Source organism: Meleagris gallopavo, chromosome 4, assembly GCF_905368555.1.
Source record: "Meleagris gallopavo chromosome 4, MGAL_WU_HG_1.1, whole genome shotgun sequence".
Lineage (NCBI taxonomy): Eukaryota > Metazoa > Chordata > Aves > Galliformes > Phasianidae > Meleagris > Meleagris gallopavo.
In genome coordinates this window covers 55,665,449-55,690,742 of record NC_139407.1, presented here as the reverse complement: position 1 = coordinate 55,690,742, position 25,294 = coordinate 55,665,449, and the positions used below count along the sequence as shown (strand labels likewise).

Sequence of the window (25,294 nt, the reverse complement as noted above, 5' to 3'; positions counted from 1 at the left end):
CGCGAGACTTGGGGGCAGCGCTCGCGCCGTTTTTGAAGCTGGCGGCCGTTGCAGGGAGGCCTGGCTGCGTTCCGCCTGCGCTGCGCTCCGCGGGGCTCCGTGTGGGAAGAGCGGCGGTTGTGGCGGCTGTGTGAGCGCCCTGCTCGCAGCCATGTGTCCGGCGAAGAAACCGCTGCAGATCCAAGAGGCGTTCCAGCTGGCCCAGAAACCTCACCAGAACCCCGCGAAGCTCGTTGTGGCTTTGAAGAGCACCTACAGCCAGGTACCGCCCCGAGCGTCTGAGGGGAAAACTGTAGGACTGCTTCTGAAAGGTTATCAATTACTGTGGTCTGGTGCTTCTTTCAGTTAAAAGATAAGGAAGACTTTCATGAGAAGTTCGTTCATTTCCTGAAGTATGTCATGATCATCTACAAGCGGGAGCCAGCCGTGGAGCAACTGGTCGATTTTGTGGCTAAGTTCGTGACTTCGTTTTATCAAACGGAGAAAGAGGAGGGTAGCGAGGAAGGAGAAGAAGACAATCTGCTTCTGAATTATGTGTTTAACTTTCTGCTTGAGGTACAGTAATACTTGCTATTAAATCTTTAACGTGCAAAGTGGAAACTTTATTTACTGGCACAGGCTGCCCAGAGAAGCTGTGTACGCCTTGTCCTTGGAGGTATTAAGGTTGGGTTGGGTGGCCCTAGGCAGCCTGAGCTGCTGGGTGGCAGCCCTGCCCACGGCAGGGGATGGGAATAGGCATTAAGGTCCCTTCCAACGCAAACCATTCTGTGATTCTGTTTGTACACAATGGGGAAAACTTTCTTGCATTATCTACAATCTGGAAGCTTAAAAGTGAGAGCAAGGCAAGGATAGTGCTTTATGATTTGAAAAACTAAAACCAAAACAATGTCAACAAAAAACACACAGAACAAATGAATGGGCAGTCATCGGTGGGTGGTGTTGGTGGTAGATGGATGGTTGGAGTAGATGATCACAGAGGACTTTTCCAGCCTTAATGATTTTGTGATTTTTTTTATGATTATGACAACCACAAAAACCCACAGCAAAACAGATTTTAAAAGTTAGGTCTGTGAGGAAAATATAAATTGTTTTCTTATTTGACTATCAAGCATGTCATTAAATGTTTCACTGTGGGTGCATTTGTATGTGTGATATTAATTTATACTGCTTCATTGACAAGTAAAAATAATAAAATGCTTTTCACACACGATAGGAATTAATAATGCAAATGCCAGCTTGTTCCAGGAGTTTATGTATAGAAAGAAGACTGTCAATTCTGATAGTGTGAGATCACAAATAAAATTAAATTCTTTTAAATTAATGTTTTGGTATGAAAAGTTATCAGTAATGCCAAGAGCACTAGCTAGCCATCATCCCTATTTTCTTTCTCCTTTAATGTTTTATGGGGACAGAAGGAAGCTAGCTCATGTGGTTGTCTTCTGATTAGTGGTGTAGTTTTCTTACTTTCTGAGGGCAATGCTAATTGTGTACAGTGTGCTGCTGATATAAATGATGAGCTATAAATATTTTTCAATTCTGTGAGTTTTTAATCTTACTTAAGAATAGGAAGAGCTTTTGCGATATGAAAGTGCATATTTTATCTTCTGTATGGAGTGTTAACTACTTATATATGCATATTGATAATATTACAATGAAAATAAGAAAAAATACTTTTTTTTTTCCTCTCTCTTCCCACCCCGCTCCACTTCCCTGCAGTCTCACGATGCAAATAGCCATGCAGTTAGGTTTCGAACATGCCAGCTTGTTAATAAGATTTTGAGAAACATGCCAGAGAATGCTCAGATTGATGACGAATTATTTGATAAAATCAATGAAGCTATGCTGATTAGACTTAAAGATAAGTTTTCAAATGTGAGAATTCAAGCTGTCTTGGCCCTGTCAAGGCTTCAAGATCCTAAGGATGAAAATTGTCCTGTTGTTAATAGTAAGTAGTACTTATTTTCTTTTGTGTAAAAGGTTTGTTGAGTTATGTTAGTTTGCTTTGAAACATTTTTTTGAAGCTTCTAGTAATGCCTTCTTAGAGGGTGTTCTTCGTGCAATTGTTACAACAGTGGTGGGCCTCGTTGTCACTGGAGCTTGTATGGGTGGGGGTGGTGTACGTTTGGGGGGAAAAAACAGAACTTGTTGAATGAGAGATCCACTGGGAATTAAATGACTGATCACTCTAGACTCGGACTGTTGTGTGAACTCAGTGCAGTTGTGGGATGGTGAGAAAGATAGTGTTGCAAACTGGGATGGAGGAAGGATACATGCTTGCTCTGTTCAGACCCTCTTAGGCTGCTTTTGTGCAACTGAGTTAAATTCGTGCAAAAACGTTCAGAAGAGTAGAAATGGTAATACAATGACTGATTTTGTCCAAAATGGCATCTGCCTTCTGTATCAACGATACACCTGGTTACTGGCATTGTTGACCTATATGTGTTTTGAGCCCTTCTTTTTTCCTTGGCAAATCTCATCTTGCTCATAAATCATAGCATCGTAGAATGGCCTGGGTTGAAAAGGACTACAATGATCATCTATGTGCAGGGTCACCAACCACTAGACCAGGCTGCCCAGGCCACATCCAGCCTGGCCTTGAATGCCTCCAGGGATGGGGCAATCAGTTCCATATAAGAGATTAGTACCACTGGAGCCCAGTTTTCCTTATGCTGTTTTGTGCCAACTTGTGAACTTCATTTTGGATGGTATGCTTTTTTTATTAGACATTACTCTTTTATTAGACCTCTTGCCTCAAGAGGCAATAGTAGATGGACTATATGTTTGTAAAATTATTATAGGGTATTATTAGCTTAGTTCTTGTTAAGATGCCTTTTTTGAAATTGTTTTCTGAAAGTTTGTTTATGTTTCTTATTTAGGAACAAAAATTTCATTGTGAATCAAGGTAGTCACAGATCAGAAAGGGCAAATCGAGTATTCTCTGATCAAATCTTATGTTGTTGCTTTTAACTTTGAAAAAGAGGCAAGGATATAACAATTACATGAGAATGATAATATTTATTAATATATTTTGGTAGGCTTAATGCAGTTGTCAATCTTCAGTTGTTAGGTAAAACTGAGGATTCTCCTCAAAGATGGTAAGGATGCATTTCCAGTGAATAGAGGTCCAAGACACCAACGTTTGGATACTTTTTTGTCCACTTAATGACAAAGTGGTTATTTTATAGGTAGGATCTATAGTAGGAGTTTTATTAACTGAAGATCCTAGTAATAACAAATACTATTCTTGCATTTGACTTTAGTTCTATGTAGAGCTGCCTTAAAATCTTGGGGCTGTGACCCTAACCTGATCCCTATGTTTATATTAGCATTGTGCAAAAGGGGAGAGGTTCCAATAATGCCTGCTCATCTTCTTGAATATTGTCCTTTTTTTTTCAATAACGTGAATGCCTTACACTCTTACAAAGGCTCCTGATTATTTTACTTTCAGTTTACAACATGTTGCTTGAAAATGATTCAAATTCAGAAGTGAGGCGTGCTGTGCTGTCGTGTATTGCTCCATCAGCAAGGACTTTGCCAAAAATTGTAGGGCGTACTATGGATGTGAAGGAAGCTGTCAGAAAGCTAGCATATGAGGTAAAGTGCACCATTTATAATTAATTTCAAACAGTGGCTTAAGAAAATGCTTTAAATCTTCTATCATATCTCATTGGTTAAACTGTAAGGTTTTTCACTTACCAGAACTTTGGTGGGGCGTTTTCAAGTATGCAAGAACTTGCCTGATAGAAATCGCATTTCTAATATAATTCAATTCTTCAAGGTTGTTTATACAGTCTGTAATCTTCTCTGCCCGTTTTGTGAGGTTAGTGAAGCAATTTTTCTTCGGTTTCATACTACAGATAATTTAACTACTATTAGGATCACAGCCATACTAGTGTAAAATTATGCATAGTTTTCATATTCGATTTTTGTGAAGTATCAATTGCTGTTTGTTTTTCTACGTAGAGGTAGGAGGAAAGAAGGCTGCTACCATGTAGGTTTCTTGTTCAAGTGCCTTAAAAATGACAGAACAAGATCTTCAAACAAAATGTAACACACAGCCACACACACACAACCATATTCTCTTCTTGCATAACTTAGATTAAGCTTCATTTTCTTCCATGAACAGGAATCTGCTTACTAGTAGATAGAATGCTGATGATACAGGTATTATAGGCTTTTACTGACTTAAAGATTCTGTGGATTGGATAAAACTGAGAGCTTGGATTCACAGCTCACAAATTCACTTGTTAAAACGTGTAGAAATTTTTTTTAATATCTTCCTTTTTCTTAAGGTTTTGGCAGAAAAAGTTCACCTGAGAGCTCTGTCAATCGCACAGAGAGTAAAACTGCTGCAACAGGGACTTAATGACAGATCTGGTAAGTGATCATTTTTTTAAAAATATCTTAATACCAGTATTTGAGAGAATACCTTCTAATGTAGTGGAGATTACTGATGTGGAAGCCGTGATGACAATAATTAGGAGCTCGAAGGGAGATGTTTGGAAATGTTTAAGCACAAGAAATTCTGATTACTGCTTCTGTTCTTCCAGTCATCATCTAGTGGATAAACCAGAAAAGGATTGCATTTTCAAAAAACAGGAAAGCCATAGAGCTCTAAAATAAGAATGAACGCCATTGAAATTAAAGCTAGGAAAAAAATAACAAAAAAACCCTCAAAAATAACGTAATTAAACACAGAAGTAGGAGAAATGTAGTTATTTAATTACATGTATTTTTGAAAAAAAGATGCTTTATTCCAAATATCTTTATGACTGTTGCATTTATCAAAGAATTTAGCATCAGGCTGAAAATTGTTTTAAAATGTTTCCCATGTATGTCCTGCGAGAAATTTTTGTTTGTCGTTTACCTGGCATGAATATTACTTAATGCATTTTTGATCGACTCATTCATTTCACTGTGAAGTAGCTTTATTGTTTTTGAAATATTCTGTGCTGTATCACATGTATTTTCATGAAGAGCCGTGTTCAGAACATGCCAGTATTTCTGTGCGCTGCTGTCGTCAAAACATCACAAGGCCATGTGCATCTGCGAGAGGTTTGCCTACACAGAACGTGACTTTTCTTTCCAACAATAGCAATGACATGGAATTCCACCATAAAAACTGCCAGCTTAAGTGTAGCTGTGTTATTCACATACTTTGGGAAGCCTGTGTTTTAAGCCTTGTTAGGTGTTACTCTGAGTGTTTTCTGTAGTAATGTACTGCCTGTGAGCTGTGTGAATTGTGACCGATGTGGCTGTGTGCCTTCAGAGAGCAAAAGAAGTACATTGCTAACTGGTAACAGAAGCTCTTCAAAGTGCATCACGCATGAATGTGTTCTGAGCTGGGGACTGAATGAGTGTATTCTTGATCAAAGCAGAAGTGAGAATCAGCTGAGCTCTCTTATGCTGTATTGAATTGCACTCGCAGAGAAATCATTTTTCTGCATGATAAGTTTTAGTGTTTTTCCCACCTACTCTCAATTACTGTATACTAACTTAGTGAAATTTCTCAAGTTCTGTTTTTGAATTCTAGCACTGGAAAAAATACGTTCTGGACTGCTGTTTTTTTTTCTTATCAGTATACTAGTGTGTGCAGTTTGACATAATCAGGCAATTCTTGTTCACTTTTCCTCCCTACCAAAAAAGAATAGTACTTAATATCAACTGATAGCTCTCTTGTCTTTGGATGAAAGCATTTCTGTTTTAGTAAACGTTGCAAACCAGAGGAGAAAGCTACCTTTACTGGCTTTTTTTTTTTTTTTTTTTCCCTATGGTCCTTCATCTGTCAGGAACAAGGATTAGCTTCATTTCCTTACTGAGAAGGTATAGACTTCCTATGTGGCTTATATTTTGGTGACCTTGAAGTGTTTGGCACAGAGCTACCTTCTTCACTTGTGCAGGGAAGATGCTTCCTCTGCTGGTGTCTCTATTCCTTAGGATGATTCTTCATCCCAACTACTGAAAACTTGTTCTGTGTTTTGGTGTTTTTTTTTTTTTTTTTTAAGCTATGTATATCTGCCAGGGTATGCAGCTTCATTGATGTTATATGCTTTTTGCTAGGCAAAAGAGGTTTATGTTCCATGAAGTCTGCATTTATATAGACATCCACTAGTATTCTCTCATTTTGATCTGTTTTGCAAACTGCAACCTTGAATATGGGTATCTTTATTGAATTTGCTCGTGTGAACATACTCCCAAGCTAACAAAGAGGTACTTGTTCATTAAAGGTTGCTAGACTGGAGTGTCTTTCTTATTGGCTTCAGAGGCAAGGTTTATAATTAAACCAGATCTAGGAGACGTGATCCAGATTTTGCCTAATTCTACTTTGCAGGGTGCGCTTACCACTTAGCTGTCAGTTCTCCACTTGCTTTCTTTCACACTGCTACGTTCTGATGGTTTATGCCTTTCACTTCTTGGAGATGTTCTTACAACCTAAATTTAGTGGGTTGTGGGTTTTTTGTTTATTTATTTTGTTTATTTTTTTTAACATCTTCAGCGTTTTTAGAATTCAGGGAATGCTGTCTTTTATTATCATGTCTTATATAGAATAGGAAGGCTATATAGAATAGGAAGGTGAATGTTGTCACTGTTTCCCTTATATTGGCTATTGTTTTCTAACGCATCCTAAGAGCATACTTCAGTCACTGTAGTTATCCTTTTCCTTCCACCAGACTGTTAACCTTTCTTCCTTGCTTAAATCTAGATGTATACTCGATGTTTCCATAAATACCTTCTTGATAAAGCTTACTCTGCTGATCCTGAAATTATTTGCCTCAATGGGGAGGAGGTACTGGAGGGATTTACTTTGGATTTTGAAACACACAGTTGGATAATTGAATTACTGCAAGAATTCTGTGTGGCAAATCAGAATAAAAGTCTGCATCGGTCCCCTGCCTCAGCAATGGCCAATTATAAATCTCTGAAAGAGAGCAACTGTACAGACATACTTCCCTAGAATGTTCCATGGCTTTAATAAAAGAGGTCATGACTAATGTATTTTCTGGGGTGACATGTTGATTGTAGGTGTAGCTGGTTTTGGTTAAAGAGTCTTTATTCCTTATAGAGGAAAAAGGATGTTCCCTCATACAAGTGCTAGTTTTCCATAAGTAGTTCTTGTTTACCTTGAAAGTTGTGCTGCTTTCAAAAAAAAAAAAAAAAAAAAAAGCCCAAGTTCAACTGTATAATAACTTTATGTAACAGTGATTTGTGAGTGTATGTTGAAAACTTGTTTTTTTTGACGTGCTCTAACTTTATCAACTGTTTCAATTTATGTATTATTAGATGCTGTTAAGGAAGTAATGAAGAAGAAATTGCTTCAAGCTTGGTTACAATTTACTGAAGGGAATGTTTTAGAATTGCTTCATCGACTGGATGTAGAAAACTGCCCAGAAGTGGCCGTCCCAGTACTGAATGCTGTGTTTTCATTGTCCCCACTTAACGACTGTATTCAGAACTGCAAGTACCTTGACAACAGGTATGGAGATCAGCTTTCTTTTCCGTTGCTTATGAGAAGACTGATATTTTCATGTAAGCTGCGATGTATCCCTGGTGTTTGTATTCTTAAGTGTTTTGGTTACATTTTGTTTGTTTGTATTTCTGATGTGTTTGGTTACTGAAAATAATTATGAAAATCACGGGGGGGGGGGGGGGGGGGAAGTAAACCCATCAATAAAGCAAGCTCTGCTATGAGTAATTGGACTTAATTCTTAATTTCTTTCATTTCCCTGTGCTGTCTCTACAGCTCACGGTAAAGGCTGTGCTTTAGTTTACACCTGCAAAACTGCAATCTCTTATTTTAATCTGTGATAACTGATTAAAAGAATCAGTATCACAGATTCTGTATCATCTTTTCAGATTCTGGATATTGCCTTTTGTCTCTTCTTTCCCCTCATTATTGATTTTTTTTTTTCTTCTTTTTTTTGTTTTTGTTTTTTCTCTTTGCCTTGGCTTCCCTCAATCCCTTTTGCTGGCTTGGGGGCAGCACAATTTGAGTTTCAATTACTCCTGTACTGTTTAGGCAGTCTGTCAGCTTGTTTTTTAGCCTTTGTTTCAGTCTGTTTTAGTTGTTAAGGGAAGCTTGATGGAGCTTAGGCTTCTTTTCCTGCATTAATTTTTGGTAGAATTCGTTCGCTTGAGTTCTAAGCTACTGTGAAGAGAATGTGATATAAATATAATATTAAATTTCATAACAATAAAATGAAAGGAGGAAGGGAAAAAATAGAAACTATAGGAAATCCCTAAGGGAGGCAAAAACATGTGGCAAGGAATGTTTTGAGTTAATCAAAGAAACTGGAGTGGAATGATTATCTAAGTCTCATCTCACGTGATAAACTTAAATGACAAGTAGTGACTGATTACAAAATGGAAACAAGGTTATTCTGTGTTTTGGAGGAAAAAAAAGTGTAATCCCGTCTTACGAAATGTTTTGCGTTCTAGTAGCAGCTTGTGACCTGTGCTTTGAAACCAGCAGATGATATGTTGTACTTCAAAGCTACAGGTGCAGGCCTGTTCGGATTTTAAAAGCACGATAAGGGGGAAATAACATTCTCACAGCTTTTGGAAATGTGCCAGTTTCTAAAGTTCAAAGGAAAAATACTTATAGACTTATTGATCTGACTTTGATCCTACACAAAACAAAGGCTCCTTTCTGAAAGATTGGGTTAACTGAGAATTGTAAGTAATGTTTTGAAGAAGTGGATCTGTTGGACTAATGGCACCTTGCGAAGCAAGTGAAATGATTCAACTTGTAAGGAGGTTATTTGATTTATGCAAAGCACTTGGCTTTTCTTTCGTGACACTTCTGATTACACCTTGTGGTTTCATTTACATGTTATTAGGGTTTGGGTGTGTTTTGGTTTTGTTTGGGGGGAGCAAAAAGTTGTAGAACATTATGTGAAATGCTGCAGTCAAGAACAGAACAACTAGTTTATGAACAGAAGCTGAAAAATAATACAATTATATTTCTACAGATTAGTGGAGTTCAGTCTTCCCCAGTTGTAGTCATGGCAATGTTTCATAGAGTGCAAGTTTAGCGTGGGTGATTACTTTTGGAGATCTGAAAGGCTGAGCAGATTCTTTTCTGCAAATACAAAGCTTTCGTATAAAACACCGAACACAAATGTCTTGGTGTAAAATTCTGAAGAGCTCAGTGTAGTGAGAAGCTCCTGCAACTCCATGTCCTTATTTATAAAAAGTTATTTTTGTCATTCTGTAAGTACAGCTGTGGAGAATATCTTTCACAGGATTTTTCTTCTTAGAAAATCTTTTTCTGTACGTTTGTTTTGTATATTTTCTTCTCTTTATTTCTGTTTATTTGTTGTTGTTAAGAAAACTGATTCCGTTGGAAAACTTAACAGCTGAGAATGTGTTGCACTGGAGATGTCTTTGTGAACATCTAAAGTCAAAAGGTGAAGAAGGTGAAGACTTGCTGGAACAGATGTTGCCAGAACCAGCCATGTATGCAGATTACTTATTAAGGTACATTGCATTTAAAATACATTTTTTGTCTTCCACCGAAATAATTATTTTTGAAAAGGTAGATCGTATTTCTGTGCTTCAGCTATTCAGATTTCTTTCAAAGCCAAAGATCTGTTTGAACAGTACTTTTTTCTTTTTTAGAATAAAGAATTATTTTCAATCTTTTTTAAAACAAAAAAACTAAAAAGTTAATAGAATATTTCAAAATGTTGTTTTCACATTACTCATTGATTATGAGCAAGATGGACTTGAAGATGAGTTGTGTATAATTGTGTCTTTAAAACTACAAGAATGATTGTTCTGTAACATGCAGCTCTTCTTTTGGCTGTCTGTTAGTACCCAGGTTGCTGTTTAGTAAAGAGCCTGCAGAAACTGGCACGTTTTTCATTATAGTAACTTGTGAAAATGAAGTAAAATTTGGCTGCTGTCCCTGTCTTTCTCCCTGGTCACAAGGGCACACTTCACAAAACCTAATGTTCTCAGCTAGTGATAGAACTGCCATGGGAGCCAGTTATAGGCCAATTTAACAAAGGAGAAACAGGGAATGTTTTGTTAAGTCAATCTTCTACCTAAGTGAAGAAAAGGAATTTTTATTTTTCTTGGTGAGAGAGAGAAAAGCTTTCAGTCTTCACATTAATGAATATTCTGTCCAAATTCTGTGAGCGTGAAGAATGCTAGGAAATCTTAATTGACGTATTGCACTTGTAAACTGTGTAGTGAAGATTACTAAAATACAGATAAATCAGATCTGCTGAAGAAAGTATTTTTAGAGATACTTCCAATTAAACATATGCATGTTCTTTTTTTCTCTTTGGTGGAGTAGCATACTAGTATTAGTCATAGAATCATAGAATGGCCTGAGTTGAAAAAGACCACAACAATCATCGAGTTTCAACCCCCTGCTATGAGCAGGGTCACCAACCAGCAGACCAGGCTGCCCAGAGCACATCCAGCCTGGCCTTGAATGCCTGCAGGGATGGGGCATCCACAACCTCCTTGGGCAACTTGCTGCAGTGTGTCACCACCCTCTGAGAGGAAAAATGCCTTACAAATCATTGCTACTTTCCAGTGTTCTGTGTGCTAATGTGTTTCATGAACAGAAGTGAAGAATCATAAACACTTAATATAGAAATATGGGTCCAGGCTAGTGAGCGTAACTTTATGAATTCATAACTGGTTTAACAGTTCATACAACATTTTTTTCTCAGAAAAAAATTAAAAAGTTCCATCCAATCTTACTCAGTAGGCCTTCAGTAATCCTCCCCTTAAGGAAGAGGCTGAATAAAATTAATTAGGTAGGTGCTGATACTTGATTGTAGTATCAGCTATAAAGCTCCTCGTTGGTGAGAAGTCCCATTGGTTGGTTCAGTTAAGATTTGTGAGTCTAGTGAAATCTTTGATGTATGTGTGCTATGACAGCATCACTTAAGACAAGAGAAACTGCAAGTCGCTGACCCTTAAGAACAAATACAGGATTGTATGTTTTATTTAGGTATTTCATTTTTTGCATTCTCAAACAGGGAGTTTGTTTTTAGTGGATGAAGTATTCTCAAACTGTACATTATTGGTATTATTTATCTATAAGCATTATTGGAAATATTCATCTATGAAAAGGAGAACATTAAAAAAAAATTAGGCTTTGTAGGCAAGGTAACTGCTTGTTTATACATGACAGGGAAGTGTTTTTGTGTTGCTGTTGTTGCTTTGTTTATGTGTGTTTTTTTTTTTTCATTGCAACCATGATTCTGAATCATGATCTGTTCTATTTGGATTCAGTTACATACAAAATATGCCAGTTCTTGGAGAAGAACAAAGAGAAGACTTCGCTTGTTTTGAAAACCTGATGACAAAAGAATTTATAGGCCAGCAACTGATTCTTATTATAGACTGCATGGACACCAGTGAAGAGGGAGGAAGGTAAACCTGGATAGAAAATCTGTTATTGAGCGGATGGCACTTGTCTGTGCATAGGCATAAGGCCTCTGCTGGGAAAATGATCTGATCAAACATGAAATGTGAATCTCTGCTAAATGGCAAAAAAACAAAAAAAAAAACAAAAAACCAACACCATCTCTGTAATGGAATTGTACCCAAGAGTGTGTGAAATGCTGCCTGCTTGCTTTGTAGAAAAAAGTTTCATGCATATACAACGTTGTGGAGAGCAAATTTTGTTGTTTTTATACTTTCTTGATTATGAAGTTACAATACTGTTCATTTGGAACCCAATATACCAAAAATTAAGGAGATAAGTGGGTGATTTCTTCACAAATGATTTGTAGTGGGTAGCCTGTGAGTATCTTGAGTTTTAAGCCCAATTTGCTACAGCCTAAAAAGGTAGAGATAGTTTAGATTTCAGACTGAATTGGAATGTGTTAACTGAGTTGTTCAAACAATCCTCCTATAGTTTGAGCAACATTTTCCTGTGAAGTAGTAAGAATAAATTTAAAAGCTTATACCATTATGGGCATTTCCTGAAAAAGGACAGTTGTGGTAGTACTATCAGGTTGTCATTTTCATCCCATCAGAGCCTAATAAGCAATGGCAGGCTTTCAGGATATTTTTTGCTGGAATGACTTTTAAGCGATAGACAAAACTGATTAAAAAAATAAAAACAGTATATTCTAATCAAGAGAAATGGGGTAAAATAAGGAGAAGATAAACTACTAAGGAACAAAATAGTTACAGAGAAGCTTATCCTGTAATGTATTCATCACATTAACTTAATGTGGGTAAAATAATTTAACGCTTAACAATGCAAATTGTGGGTTTTTTTTTTTTTCCATCCTTAATGCAGAAAGCATCTGTTAGTTCTTTTAAAAAAGATTCTTATTCTGCCTGCGACTTCAACAGCTCTTGTACCTCCACTTGTGGAAAGATTACTCAGGATCATTAAGGATGATGCCAGAAGGATTCAAATTGTAAGTAATTCCAGAGACTTACTGTTTTCTGGGTTCTGCTTTCCCTGTAGGACAAACAGTGTTTAGAAACCATTGCAACAGAAATGTCAGGAATTAAGATGTTTTTGGTTTGGAGAAGTATTTATGTTCTTCTGTGCTACGCACCTCTGCCTTTTTTTTTCCCCTTAACATGGCTGCATTTTGTGCTTATATGAAGAGCTCTGTTTTCAGAGCATATTGCTGATTTTGTAAATGTAACGCTCAAATTAGGAAACTACTGCTCTTCAGCTGCCTGTTTCTAAATTGTTTGTCTTATTAGATCCAAACGGTTTTAAGTAGAACGTTCAAATGAGAAAATGAGGATACTTTACAATTCCGGATTGCAGATTGCTTTTCCCTCCTTTCTGCTGAGAAAAGACCTCAAACGTTTATAAGAAAAATCTTCTTTTTATAGTAAAGTCCCTATATAGTATCATAGAATGGCCTGAATTGAAAAGAGCCACAATGGTCATCTAGTTTCACCCCTCCCCCCCCGCTATGCGCAGGGTCGCCAGCCATTAGATGAGGCTGCCCAGAGAATGAGGAATATTCCTATATGAGGAATGATTATTTCAAATTGTCTAATGAAAAACTCTTGGTTTTGCTGAAATAATTTAAGTAATTTCTGGACTTTACGGACAGAGAGCAGTTCTGGAAAGTCTCAGCCCAGTAGGTAAAGCTGGGATATACGTTTGTTACATGACCATTTTGGAATACCCGTAGTAACCCTGGCACTACAGTAGTACAACACTAACAGAAAATGTCTGATTCATTAATATACCAGTGAAATGCACTGATTCAGCATATTCTGCTGTTTGGGTAGAGGTTAAGAAGAAGTTAACTGTGGAAATCTGATAAATCAAATTGAAACCATTCCTGTCTCAATGGTCTTTAGTTTTCTTTATTTCATCTAATTTCTTATTAACATAACAGACCTGTCCTTAATGAACTCCCTTAACCAACCCTCAGACTAATTCTGCTTCCAGTTCCACGCAAGTATTTGGCTTGGAATTAAATTACTTATGTGGCTCACTGTATTACATATGTAGTTTACAGAGCTGGAAATGACAGCATTAGTGTATTTTGACTGTGGCAGTAACAGGTGAAAAGTCTTGCTGTTGTTACCAATCTGTCCTTCTAAAGCATGTGTTCAAACCTAGAGAAGACAGTGCCTGTGAACTGTCATAGAAACTGTTCAACTTACTTGAGGATATGCAGTTTTCTGTTTTCTTGCTTAACTAGCTAACTGCAGATAAGACTAGACTTTCATGATTAGGCTACTCATTGTTAAGTAAATCCTCCTTGAGGACTTAGTGCAGTGGTATTGGTTAAGGAAAGCTGCGTAGAAGTTTCAGAAAGATGGTATTTTAGATTTGGATAAGTTAAACTAATGCTTGTATTTGATATCTAAGCTGAAATCAATATTTTGTTTGTAACAACAGATTGCAGAAATTGTCTCAGAGGTTCGTGAGCCAATTGTTTCTGTTGACCAGCCTGTTGATGCTGCTGAAATAAGAAAGCAACAGATTAAGGTAAGCTAGTTTTAGCTAACTGGAAAAAAATAATCCTTGTCCATCAAGTAAGAGTTTTGTATAGTTGTATATTCATAACTGATGTCAGTAGTGCATTGTTGGCTAATACCATATAGGTTATAATGCTGTAGAATGATAATAATTATATTCTTTCTGCTTTACATTTCAGTTGGCTGAAATAAAAGTGAAACTTTTTGAAGCAAAAGCAGCTTTGGAAGAGTGCATTACTCTGCAGGATTTTAATAAAGCATCAGTATTAAAAGAGAAAATAACTGAGTTGGAACACACAAAAAATGATCTGATAAAAGAAGCAGAGCAGTGTGAAATTAAAGAAATGCGTGTGGAGAAGGTTTCAGTTTTTCCCTTTTCTGTATTTACGAATGCTAATTGTTTTGGAGGTTATTCAAAATGGATTGCAATAAACTGCTCTTTTGTTCTTAAATAACTGAAGAATTTGAAAAGGAGCTTAGTTATGCTGTATTTACTCTTAACTGAAAACATGAAACTGAATCACTTTTCATTGTTTATTAACTCACTCGCATATCAAATCTGTAGTGGGTAAGAAATGTTTGCTTGGGTATGAAATGACTTCACTTACTGTGCCTATTCTCACTATCACAGCCACCATTGTTAGTAACAGAATTTTTTTTTTCCTTACTCACCCTGAAGGATGATCCTGAAACACTGTTGAAGTGTCTATTGATATGTCACGAGCTTCTCAAGATGATGGCCCTTTCTAAAGGAATTGATCCAACCATTAATGAAATAATAGAATCTCTGGTATGTAGCAATAAACACTGTTGTAATTATAATAAAAATAGATGTTTTACTTCACAGGCAGGATGGTTTGTGATTGTTTCAGAATCATTTTGCTATATTTTCTGTACTGTGACTAGTGCTTTTGAGCCGTTCCAAAACATGCAAGTGCAGCCCAGATGTGAGCTCAGAATCTACACCAGAACTGAATGCAGCAAGGAGTTACTAAAAGAAACAGACTCTCCCTGTAACTGAGTGTGCTGCTTCAAAATATTTTAAGTCTCCTCTGCAGATAACAAAGGGGGGAAAAAATGGAGAAAAAACCCATAGTATGCTACTGTGTGAACACATGGTACGCTCCCAACTAAATACTATTGTGCAGTTTTTATCCTAACTATCTAGAATGGTTATATTTGAACTGGAAGTGATCAAGAGAAGAGCAGAAAGGAAAAGTATGGAACAGCTTCTGTATGAAGAATGGCTAAATGAGTGAACTTTTTTTTACCTGGAAGAGAGAGAACTTAAACAGGGTCTGAGAGAGGTCAGAAGTCATGGGTATCATGGAGAATGTGAGTAAGGATTGTATAATCATAAGGTAAAGCTGGCAATCACCAAGCTTAAAACAAATGGAATGAGTTGGTTCTTCTAATACATAATCTATGGAATTCCTGGTCAAAGGATATGTGCATGCTGAGAACGTGCATAAAACTTAAGGAAAACTGAATAAGTTCATGAAAAAGAAATATTATGGAACAATTAGGTAGCTAGGAACAGTCTCACATTTCTAGATTGTCTCAGCTACAAATTGCTGGGATGCTGACAATAATTCATGGGAGGTATCTACCTAGCCTGCTTATGTAACACTCAACAGGAATTTGATTTTGATCTTTACTGCTAATAGCAATGATCTAGAAGATCTGATTCAGTATGGGCATTTTGGCAATTTTCTTTCCAGTTTGAATTCTAACACCAATTTAGAGTAGCTTCAATATTGTGGAACCACACCTGATTTCTTTCAGATGTATGATAGTGTTCTAAGAAATAATTAGTTTTGATGTGTCCATCCATAATTTTTTTTTTTTAGTTAGTTCTTTAATTTCCATGTTTGTTGCTTATTCCACTTCTCTATCTTCAATATCCTGCTTTTATATTGTTTTTCTTGCTGGGTTTTCATGTACTAGGGCTATCTTGTTATTTTTTAAACTTTCGTTCTTCATTGAACACAAAGATATAGATTGATATCATGCGTCCTGTGTGCAACCTGGCTTTTCTTTCATGTGGATTCTTATAGTGACTTCTTAAAAGCTATTCCAGGTAAAGAAAGTTGTCAGTATTTTACAATTTAGAACTATGTACCATTTCTTTGTGAGAATGTTAATGTATTTCTGTGAAGAACTGTGCAGGTTTGTTTTCTATTTCAATAGTGGTCAACTATTCTGTTGAAAAACAAAGGTCTATTAAAACAAATACAAGGCAAAATACTGGTGATTCTATCATTACTTTATGTACTCAAAAATTGATTCTGCTTATCTGCTAGATAAATGGAGTAGTTACCACTTTCTGGTCTTGTATCACACTTATTTCTAGTTTCAGAGTAAGAAAATGTTGAACAATGCAGTCAATTCTCTATTTTTGACTTGCATATTTCAATGACAAGCTGTATATTGTTTTTCCCAGATACTTCCTGGCGTAACCAATGTCCATCCAGCTGTGAGAAACATGGCAGTTCTGTGCTTGGGTTGCTGTGCCCTTCAGAGCAAAGAATTTGCTCGACAGCATCTTGCATTGTTGTTGCAGGTAAAACTTGTATTGGAAGATGGAGTGGTGGTGTATAGTCAATGAATATAAGATGTTATAATTATGAAATAAACAAGAGAGTTTGGCTAAGCAGGTTATAATAACAAAAAGAGAATAGATAGAATGCTTATCCACATCCTGGGCTCACTGCAAAACTCCAGAGGGGAGAGATCTCCAGAAGAGATCCTTCCCTACTGGCAGACAGCTCTTAAATGCGTCTAGGAGAGGTGCAGCGAGGCTCCACCCCTTCTGGCAGTACAAGAGAATTGCCTTCACTGTGCTCCCATGGCTGACTCATTGCTTGCCTCAGGTGATCAATCAGAGGTTCAGGCTGTGATTCAGCAGTTCCCATACAGGTGGTCATGTGTCAATAAGTAAAACCACAATGTATTATACTCGAGCACCAGAATTAAGTACCAGCAATTCCTGACTCCCTGAAGTTCAGGAGAATGTATTTTCATGTAGATATTTCTGATGCCTATGGGCAATTAAAACCCATATTCTTTCTGTAGGCTGCTGTCAGATGTAGTATTGGGCTAAACTGGTGAAGGCTCACTCTCGAGGCTAACCCACTGTATCTTTTTTTGATTTGAATGTTAATTTGAAGCATAATACACATAGTAAACTATGGACCTTCATGAACTTTTCTCTCAGTTCTTTGACATATTTTGCATGTTTATTTTAATTAAGCTACGTGGTCTTTCAGAGCAAGGATTGTCTTACGTGTTTTTTCTGTAGTGCCTAGCACTATGGACTTAGTACAGATAAAAAGCTTTTGTTTGTTAGATGTTTAGAGGTTGAAAGGTAAGATTATGTCTCATACATGCATACCGTGAGTGAAACTGGATTTTTTTTAATGGAGATTGCATAGAAAATTTGGTGGATTATTTCTCAGAATATTATAATTTCAAGTTGCTTAAGCTTCAACTCATAGCCCACCTTCTGTCTGAAGTTTGTTTTACTTGGAAACTTCATATGAAACTTCATGTATGGATCCTGGGATAATCTTACTAAAGAAAAAAACTAATATCCACTTGTATTATTCTAATATTAACCAGTGCTGGTCTGCTATAACGTTATGTATGTGTTTTCTTTATTTAACCTAGGTTTTACAAATAGACAATATAAAGATAAAGCTCAGTGCTTTAAAGGCAGTCTTTGATCAGTTGATGCTGTTTGGGATTGAGCCATTCAAAGCTAGAAGAGACAGTGAGCCTCAAAGTGAAGACGTGCATGTTGGAAATGGAAGTTGTGAGGAAGAAGGCGAAACAACAGAGAAGAAAGAAGAGAGTGCTACAATTCACAGCTTCCTGCAGCTTCTTTATGGTTTCTTAGACAGTGAGGTAAGAAATATAAATATTGCCTTGTTTTCCTTCTAAAATTTCTGTAGAAGGCTTACTCTTCTGCTAGGTTGCATTTGAAATTTACAGGATGTGTATTGAGTAGTCTCATGTTAAAATACTTAGTCGCCCTAGAAAATAAGTGCCACTGATACAAATAAGTGTGACTTCTGAGCCAGTTATGCATTTTCTGCAGGTGCAGATATTGAAATGTAGAGAACTGATTTTCAAAACTAGATGTAAACTATAGACTATACAATAAAGTATAAGTGAAAATCACTGTGATTGGTGTTTTGTCTCTATGATCAACTCTCTTCAGTTTTCAGAACTCAGAACAGAAGCTGCAGAAGGCATAGCCAAACTGATGTTTTCTGGGAGGCTGACAAGTGCCAAACTTCTTTCGCGTCTTGTTTTATTGTGGTATAATCCTGTGACTGAAGAGGACACTCAACTTAGACATTGTCTGGGAGTTTTCTTCCCTTTATATGCTTATGCAAATAGGTATGGCTTCATATTAGATATTATGTGATAAGGTATATTGATCAAGCAGCTTTAGGCAACCCTTTTCAGAATGGCATAAATACTTGTTAGATCTGTTTACTTTAATCTTCTATGGATATTACTTTTGAATGTGTGCAGACTCAATCTATGACCATTCTGAAAACTTTCCGTAAATTCCCTCCTCTCTGACCTATTTTTTTTTTTCTTTCCTATGACTTTTTGAAAGTGTTTTTCTGTATATTGAATTAAAAAAATAATTTAAAAGATGTCCTTTATATTCTTGAGCACTACTTTGGAACGTGACTTTAATAGATGCTATCAGGAAAGGTTCAAAATAGAATGAACAGCTCACAGTAGGTATCAGAGAAACAAGATATTTTTGTTGGTTTTATTAACTGGAGTGTATGACAAACTAAAGGCACAACAGATCTTTTGGTAGTGGACAGACACTTATTACCCTGTGTGACAGCTGATTCAGAGCAGTCTGCAAAGTTGTCACTTGTCACTTGTATGTATGTACTACTATATATCTTAAATGTTGTTTTTCTAACTTGTAGGAAATAATCTGGATATGTCAGTTGTTTCACCCAATTTAAAATACAAGTCGTTAAGTGGGAGAGTTCTTGCTTCTGTACATTCTTGCCCCACTTATAGTGCACAAAAAGTCTTCTGGTTAGTTCATTTGAGTCAATGATCCAGAAGCAAACAATCTAATGTTTTTAAGTTATTTACCTTATTGGTTTTGTTCCCGAGTTAATTGGGTTCGAATAGAAGGTGATCAAGTATCTGAGATTAAAAAAGCAAATAAACAAAAACACCAAACAAATCAAAAAGGCTTTGTTTCCCTGACCAGTACTTTGTATGATTTGGCACTGTACCTCTTAAATTGTTTTGATCCGTGTTGTGGAACTACACTTTCAGACAACTTGCCACAAAACCCTGTGCAACTGTGCGGGTTGTAGGTTTGCTTGGCAGGAGTCCTGAACTCTTCTGAGTTCAAGAAAACACAAATATTTCTTTCAAAATGCTGTTAATCACCACTTTTTTTTGCCAGGCACAATGAGATGTATGCCCAAAGAGAATTACTAGCAGAAAGGAGGAATGAGCAGAAGAAAAATGAAGATATAGGAAAGTGTGTTTCTGTCCCTTGATGAGAGAATCTGTCTGTATATATCAGTTAGGCTTTCTGTGGTAAGTGGTTAGGTACAGAAGTAGGGAGTGTTACATAACATTTCCTTGGAAAAAGCCCCAGTGAGCTAAAGCTTTAAAGGAGTTGGTTCTATGAGGCAGGTTTTGTGGTCTCGATCCTGCTGCCTGTCTCTAGTAAGATTGGCCTCTCCTCTGACAGCTGAAATATATGAAATTGAAAACTTTAATGGTAGAAGAAAAGATTTAATTCTGTCTCATTACACTACTAATGCTTGATTCAACTGAAACAGATCCAACCAGGAATGCTTTGAGGAAGCCTATCTTCCAACTCTGCAAACACTGTTAAATGCTCCTGCAACTTCACCCTTGGCTGAAATAGATATCAGTAATGTTTCCGAGCTGTTGGTGGATCTGACCAGACCGAGTGGACTGAGACCTCAGGCCAAGAAGTCTCAAGAGTATCAGGTATGCAGTGGGTTAAACTGGAAGCAAGCATTACTTGTACCTAGAGATGAAGAACCGACCCCTTCAGTTACTGCTAGTTGTTTGTCAGGGATTCCTAGATTCAGAGCACTGATTAAACAAGTGACTGTTCAGGCTATTAAATATTTCTCTTCCACTCTTACACTTCAGTAATACTAAAAGAAATTTGCACCATCCTTACTGATTCATACTGGGAAAAGCAGCTTTAAAAATGAGTTAGTAATGTACCCAAAATTCTGCAGTTAAAAAAATAGATATTTGCTATGTGAAATTAATTATTAGCTGTCTAAATTAGAATGATGTAGTTGTAATTTGTAAATAATTTTCAGAGAAATTCCGTGTATCTGATTTCTTTCTTTCACAGGACTTAACAGTGCATGATAATTTAGCACTGAAAATCTGCAATGAGATCCTGATGGACCCAACTGTGCCTGATGTTCGTATTTATGCGAGAGCGTTAAGTTTGTTGGAAATCAGTAGTTCTTCCACAGAGACTCTTCTGCTTTTGCTTGATGAGATTCTAGAGGTAGATATAAATAACATGGCTCTTTCTAATGCCAATAGCAGTCTAATATTCTGATGTGCTTAAAAATGAAGTGCCTGTTGCTTAATATGATAACCTGAGTGAAATTTTTTGTTAAAAATGGATTTCCCAAAAATTGGTTAAAGAGGCATTTACAAAAATCTGACAGAGAAAGACAAAGCTATGTGAAATGTTGAAGAGTCCTGCTCCCCTACAGGGATATCATCACGAAGTAGCAATGTTCCATCTCACCTTGTGAAAGGTCCTGTAACTTTATTATTTTCTCAGATTGCCTCTTTAAAAATAAGTTTTTTGGGGTTGCGGTGTTGATGGAGAAAGTCTTTCTCCTTTCAACCAGAATAATCAGCTTTATGTGATGCTTTTTGTCATTCTTAACAGTAAATCTTACTAATCCTTGTAGTTGGTATTCTTAATAAAATAAATAGTCGTAAAATTAAGTAGCTGTTAATGTTTAGTGTCTCTTCCCAGAAAGTGAAAGATAAATTGTGTCAAAGAGCTATTGAGAGGATCAAGAAGAACTTGACCAAAAGTACAAATGTGAGCAGAGATCAGTCTGGAGGCACGGAGGAAAGGGGAGTCTCTGCAAACACACAGGAAAATGGCAAGACATTATCTGCAAATACTATTCAAAATGAAGAAGGTAATTCAGAAGTGTAAGATAGTAGGCGTGCAAGGATTTGTATGAAGAGAAGTCTTAGTTATTCCCCTACTAAGCAAATCTACTGTTGGGGGAAAAAAGCAGAAGAGTAAATATGCATACTGTTGAAATAACTCAGAACAGTTTTTATCTTATTATTATTTTCATGTAAGCAGTGCTGTATTTTGAGTTTGAGGGTCTGCTCTATAGTTCTTTCTTTTTAAGAAAGACAATATTAATTTCTGATGTTTTCTTAAGCTGCTTGGCATTCTCTGCCAGCTAAACCTTGTGCTGTCTTACAAAAAGTGACATGTAACTCTTTACATCTGTAGAATGCAATTCACTAAGACTCCAGCGGAGTAACGGTGCACTTCTGGCAGACTGTATTATAGCTATGTACAGTCAATGCACTGAATTGTTTACATTGGTCTCTTATTACCAGTTTGTATGTTGGAACCAGGTTTGTTTTTATTGCTATTTGAGCTTATAGTGGAAGAGGCTGGAAAACTTTCCACAGTCAGCATAGCTTATGCAGTTGTGCACATCTTAGCGGTGTATGTTGTGCTGGTAGCTCAGGAAATCGAATATGTTTCAGTTGAAAAGGAATCGGATGAAATATGCTTAGACTTCCTTGGCTTCCTCCACAAAGACTGACACACAGCTATTTTAAGCAGAACACCACTTAAAAAAAAAATCTTAATTTTAAAATAAATGTTGTTTATATACTGGTAGATTACTTCAAGACTTGAATCTGCTTCTGAAAGCATCAAGTATCTTCTGTGTTATTATCTCCTATGCTTATTTATTGGATGGGAAGCTGGAACTCTAAAGCAGCTTCGTCTGTCTATTTATAAAATGTTATGCTAATAGCAAATAGTATTTTGGGATGAATCTCTCTCAAAAGAGGAATTTTGAGAATTTTAAGCAAACTCTAGGAGAAAAAAGCATTGTTTTTTTTTTTCAAAATATGATTGGATCATTAAAAGTCAAGAGGTCGTCTTCAAATATAGAAATGATGGATGAGAGCAAAATTAGTTACTTTTTGTCCTTCAATTCCTGCAAAGGAGATGCAAACTTGACCTTAAGAAAAAAACTTTCAGCAATGGCATAAATTGCTGAAGAAAGGGATTTCCTGAAGTCATCAGTAATTTTAGGGATGGGGGGCAAACAGTTCTCAGGAGTAGTTTATGCATGACTGAGGGAGTATTTTATAGCTATGATGGGGCAATGTTACAGCTGAGTGACATTTTAAACTTCTTTCTGGCCTTATTATCTAATTCATAGTTATAGGAAACTTATAGTTTAAGGAAAATGGATTTAAAACTGTATGAATCTTTTTATGTACTGATATTTACAGTAAACTGAAAGTTGACTACCTGACTTCTGATGTACTATTCTGTTAACAGAAAATACTGAGGATGTTCTTCATACTCCAGTTACTGAAGTGAAAAGTAAAGAAACTGCAAAACTGAAATCCACGAGAAACAAAACTGGCAGAGGTATGCACTGGATTTTTCTGGCTATTATAATGGCTAACTCAAAAATTAACTTTTGAACCTCTTTTTTTCATATAAACAATGCAGTCTTCATAATACGCTTTTAAAAAACATATTAAAAGATGAAAATGACTGTTTTCCACAAAACTTTTCTGCTATTAACCTTTTCCAATCAAAGCAACAAAACAACAAAAGCAACCAAAAAACCAAAGAACTTCTCTGCCTGCAAGGTTTCAAGATGGTCGCAGTCATTTACAGTAACGTCCAGGTGACTGTGAGAAGTTGTCTGTGGGTTTTTAGTTGTTAATGTTTTGTCTAAATAAAACATTCCACTCAGTGTTGTGACTGCATGCTATATGCATTTTAATACATCATTGATCAGTAATTGGAAGATGCAAATCTGGCTTAACAAAGGGAATAACGTGATGTGAAGGGGTTTTTGCTTATACTTAGGGCAAAGAAAAGCAGCAGTGGGAACAAGATCTGTGAGCAGAAGGAAAACTGGCACAGCTGTGAGATCTGGTAGTGAAAGGTAAATACTTCTTCTCTCTGCCTTCAAGAACATGATGTCAGTTCTAGAAATAAAATTAATTCCTTCCTAGAAAGGAATATTTTTCTTTCCCCAAACCTAATGCAGAAGTAAATGTTTAAGAAAAGTATTTTTCTGCTGATACTTTGGAAGTTTTCAAACCTACTGCTGTAGGACTGTATTTCAAATGCTATTATTCCTCAGAGCCATTAAATTTTTTTAGATATTTTGTGTGTAGAATTAATATACATTCTGTCTGTCAGAAGTTCCATTTTTGATTGCATTTCTTTTCTTCTGACCACTTCTGCTTTTTGCTTTAATACCATTTCTGTGGAGGATTCTGAGTTTTCAATGTTTTTTTTCCCCTCCACATTTCTGGCTTCTATTTCTGTTTCCTATCTTCCAACACTTTAAAAAACATCTAAAGTGTGTTTCTTCCCTTCCAATCTTGTAGGATAGAAACATTGAATTATCTCTATAATTATCAGTTGCGTTCATTCTTTTTCAAGCAAGTAACCCCCTGATTGAGGATGATCAATCGTTACCATTATCTTTCCTGATGCTGCTGTATCACCTGGAAAACACTCATAAATTCTTGTTACTAATTATATACTTTCTATACTTGAGGTTTTTTGGTTAAGGATTTACTGTACGGTGATTTCAAGTTTTCTATTAACAAACCCTTTAATCTATTTAATCCTTTGGGTCTTAATTTTAAAATACTTTATATTTCAGTGATGATGAAATGCCAGAATCAGTCCCAGTGCCAAGTTCAAGGCCTTCGAGACGAGCAAAAACTGCAGCACTTGAAAAAACAAGAATGAATCTTTCAACCCTTTTGCGTGCGGAAGCTGATGAATAAAGACAAACTGAGAGGAAATGTCCCCTGCTAATGCTACTTATTAACAGCAGGCTTGAAAAATTAAGGTTTCTCTTGTTGTTAGTGTCATTTAATTTTTTTCAGGATTGGATCATTTATAGCTCCGTATTTTTCTAGGAACTTTTGATTAACTTCCCCTTATGAAGTACATCATTGATGTAATAAAAACACTTTAAAATATTACCTGAAGAAAAAAGGTGTTTTTTTTTTTTTTTTTACTTACAAATATAAATTTTCAGACCTGTTAAATATAATGTTAGTATTCAATATTATTCAGAGAGAACACGTGACCTGCAGTGGTTGCGTGATGGCAGCGCTTCTGGCTGTACTGTTAACACACCTACTGTCTTCCTTCTTAGCCTGCACATCTGCTGTCTCTCAGGAGGCCTTTATGGTTTGTGTTAATTGGGAATTCTGCTTCTTGGAGATAAATGTCTGCTTTATTTTAAATGACATCAAAAGGGCAAAGCCATAATTAACTCTACAAATCAAAGACTGGAAGCCTGCTACTGACCTACGGGGGGCAGGAAAGGAGGAGCACTTCCCTCCCTGGCAGTGTTAAGACCAGGCTGGATGGGGCCCTGGGCAACTTGTGGGTGGGGCATAGAACTGAGTGGGCTTCAAGGTCCTTTCCAACCCAAACCATTCTGTGATTCTGTGACCTTGGCCTTGTTATATAAAATTGCTAATATGTTTAAAGTAATGTGCTAAAGTAGTATCTAATAAGTATCCAATTAGGTAAGGTACAGAAAGGGCAAAAAATATAAGCTTCTGTATACTGTCTGTTTAAAGTGGCAGACAAAAGTGATTTCTATAACCCTGAAGATCACAGAGGTTTTTCTAATGACATACTTAGGAATAGTCAAAAGTTTTACAGAGACAATAGAAAATTAACTTTAAAGTCTGCCAAATATTCACTGTTGGCTGAGCACATTTAATTCTGGAAATGTTAGGGGTTTGGTTTGGAAACACTCCATCAATCGTATCCTTCTGCGTTACAAATTAATTTCCAGGGCAGTCAGTTGAAACTTACGTTGACTGTTCAGTGTGCATGTGTCAATGCAACTTTCCAGTGAATTTGTTTGAAATAGATTCATATGTTGCTATCATCTTTGGTATTTCTCTGAAATGGCTTACGGACTAAACAAGTGAAAAGTAGCATTCTCAAAGCACGATGCTTCAGCTACTATGCTGTTTTCAAGTTTGCATGCAGAAGAGACAGGACTATGTTCCTTTT

The 25,294-nt window shown here is 36.5% G+C and overlaps 1 protein-coding gene across 1 annotated transcript; it reads left to right on the top strand.

Annotated features, from left to right (window-relative positions):
* The first annotated feature begins 3 nt into the window (after positions 1-3).
* On the top strand, positions 4-24,240 carry NCAPG (non-SMC condensin I complex subunit G). Its single transcript, XM_010710358.4, has 21 exons — positions 4-262; positions 346-555; positions 1,717-1,945; positions 3,449-3,594; positions 4,293-4,377; positions 7,282-7,474; positions 9,328-9,477; positions 11,254-11,394; positions 12,272-12,395; positions 13,856-13,945; positions 14,115-14,294; positions 14,615-14,725; positions 16,379-16,498; positions 17,605-17,841; positions 18,158-18,339; positions 19,779-19,953; positions 20,336-20,497; positions 20,984-21,155; positions 22,559-22,651; positions 23,102-23,180; positions 23,913-24,240. Exons 1-21 carry the CDS (start codon positions 152-154, stop codon positions 24,037-24,039), a joined length of 3,117 nt encoding a protein of 1,038 aa, XP_010708660.1. The 5' UTR covers positions 4-151; the 3' UTR covers positions 24,040-24,240.
* The last annotated feature ends 1,054 nt before the right edge of the window (positions 24,241-25,294 follow it).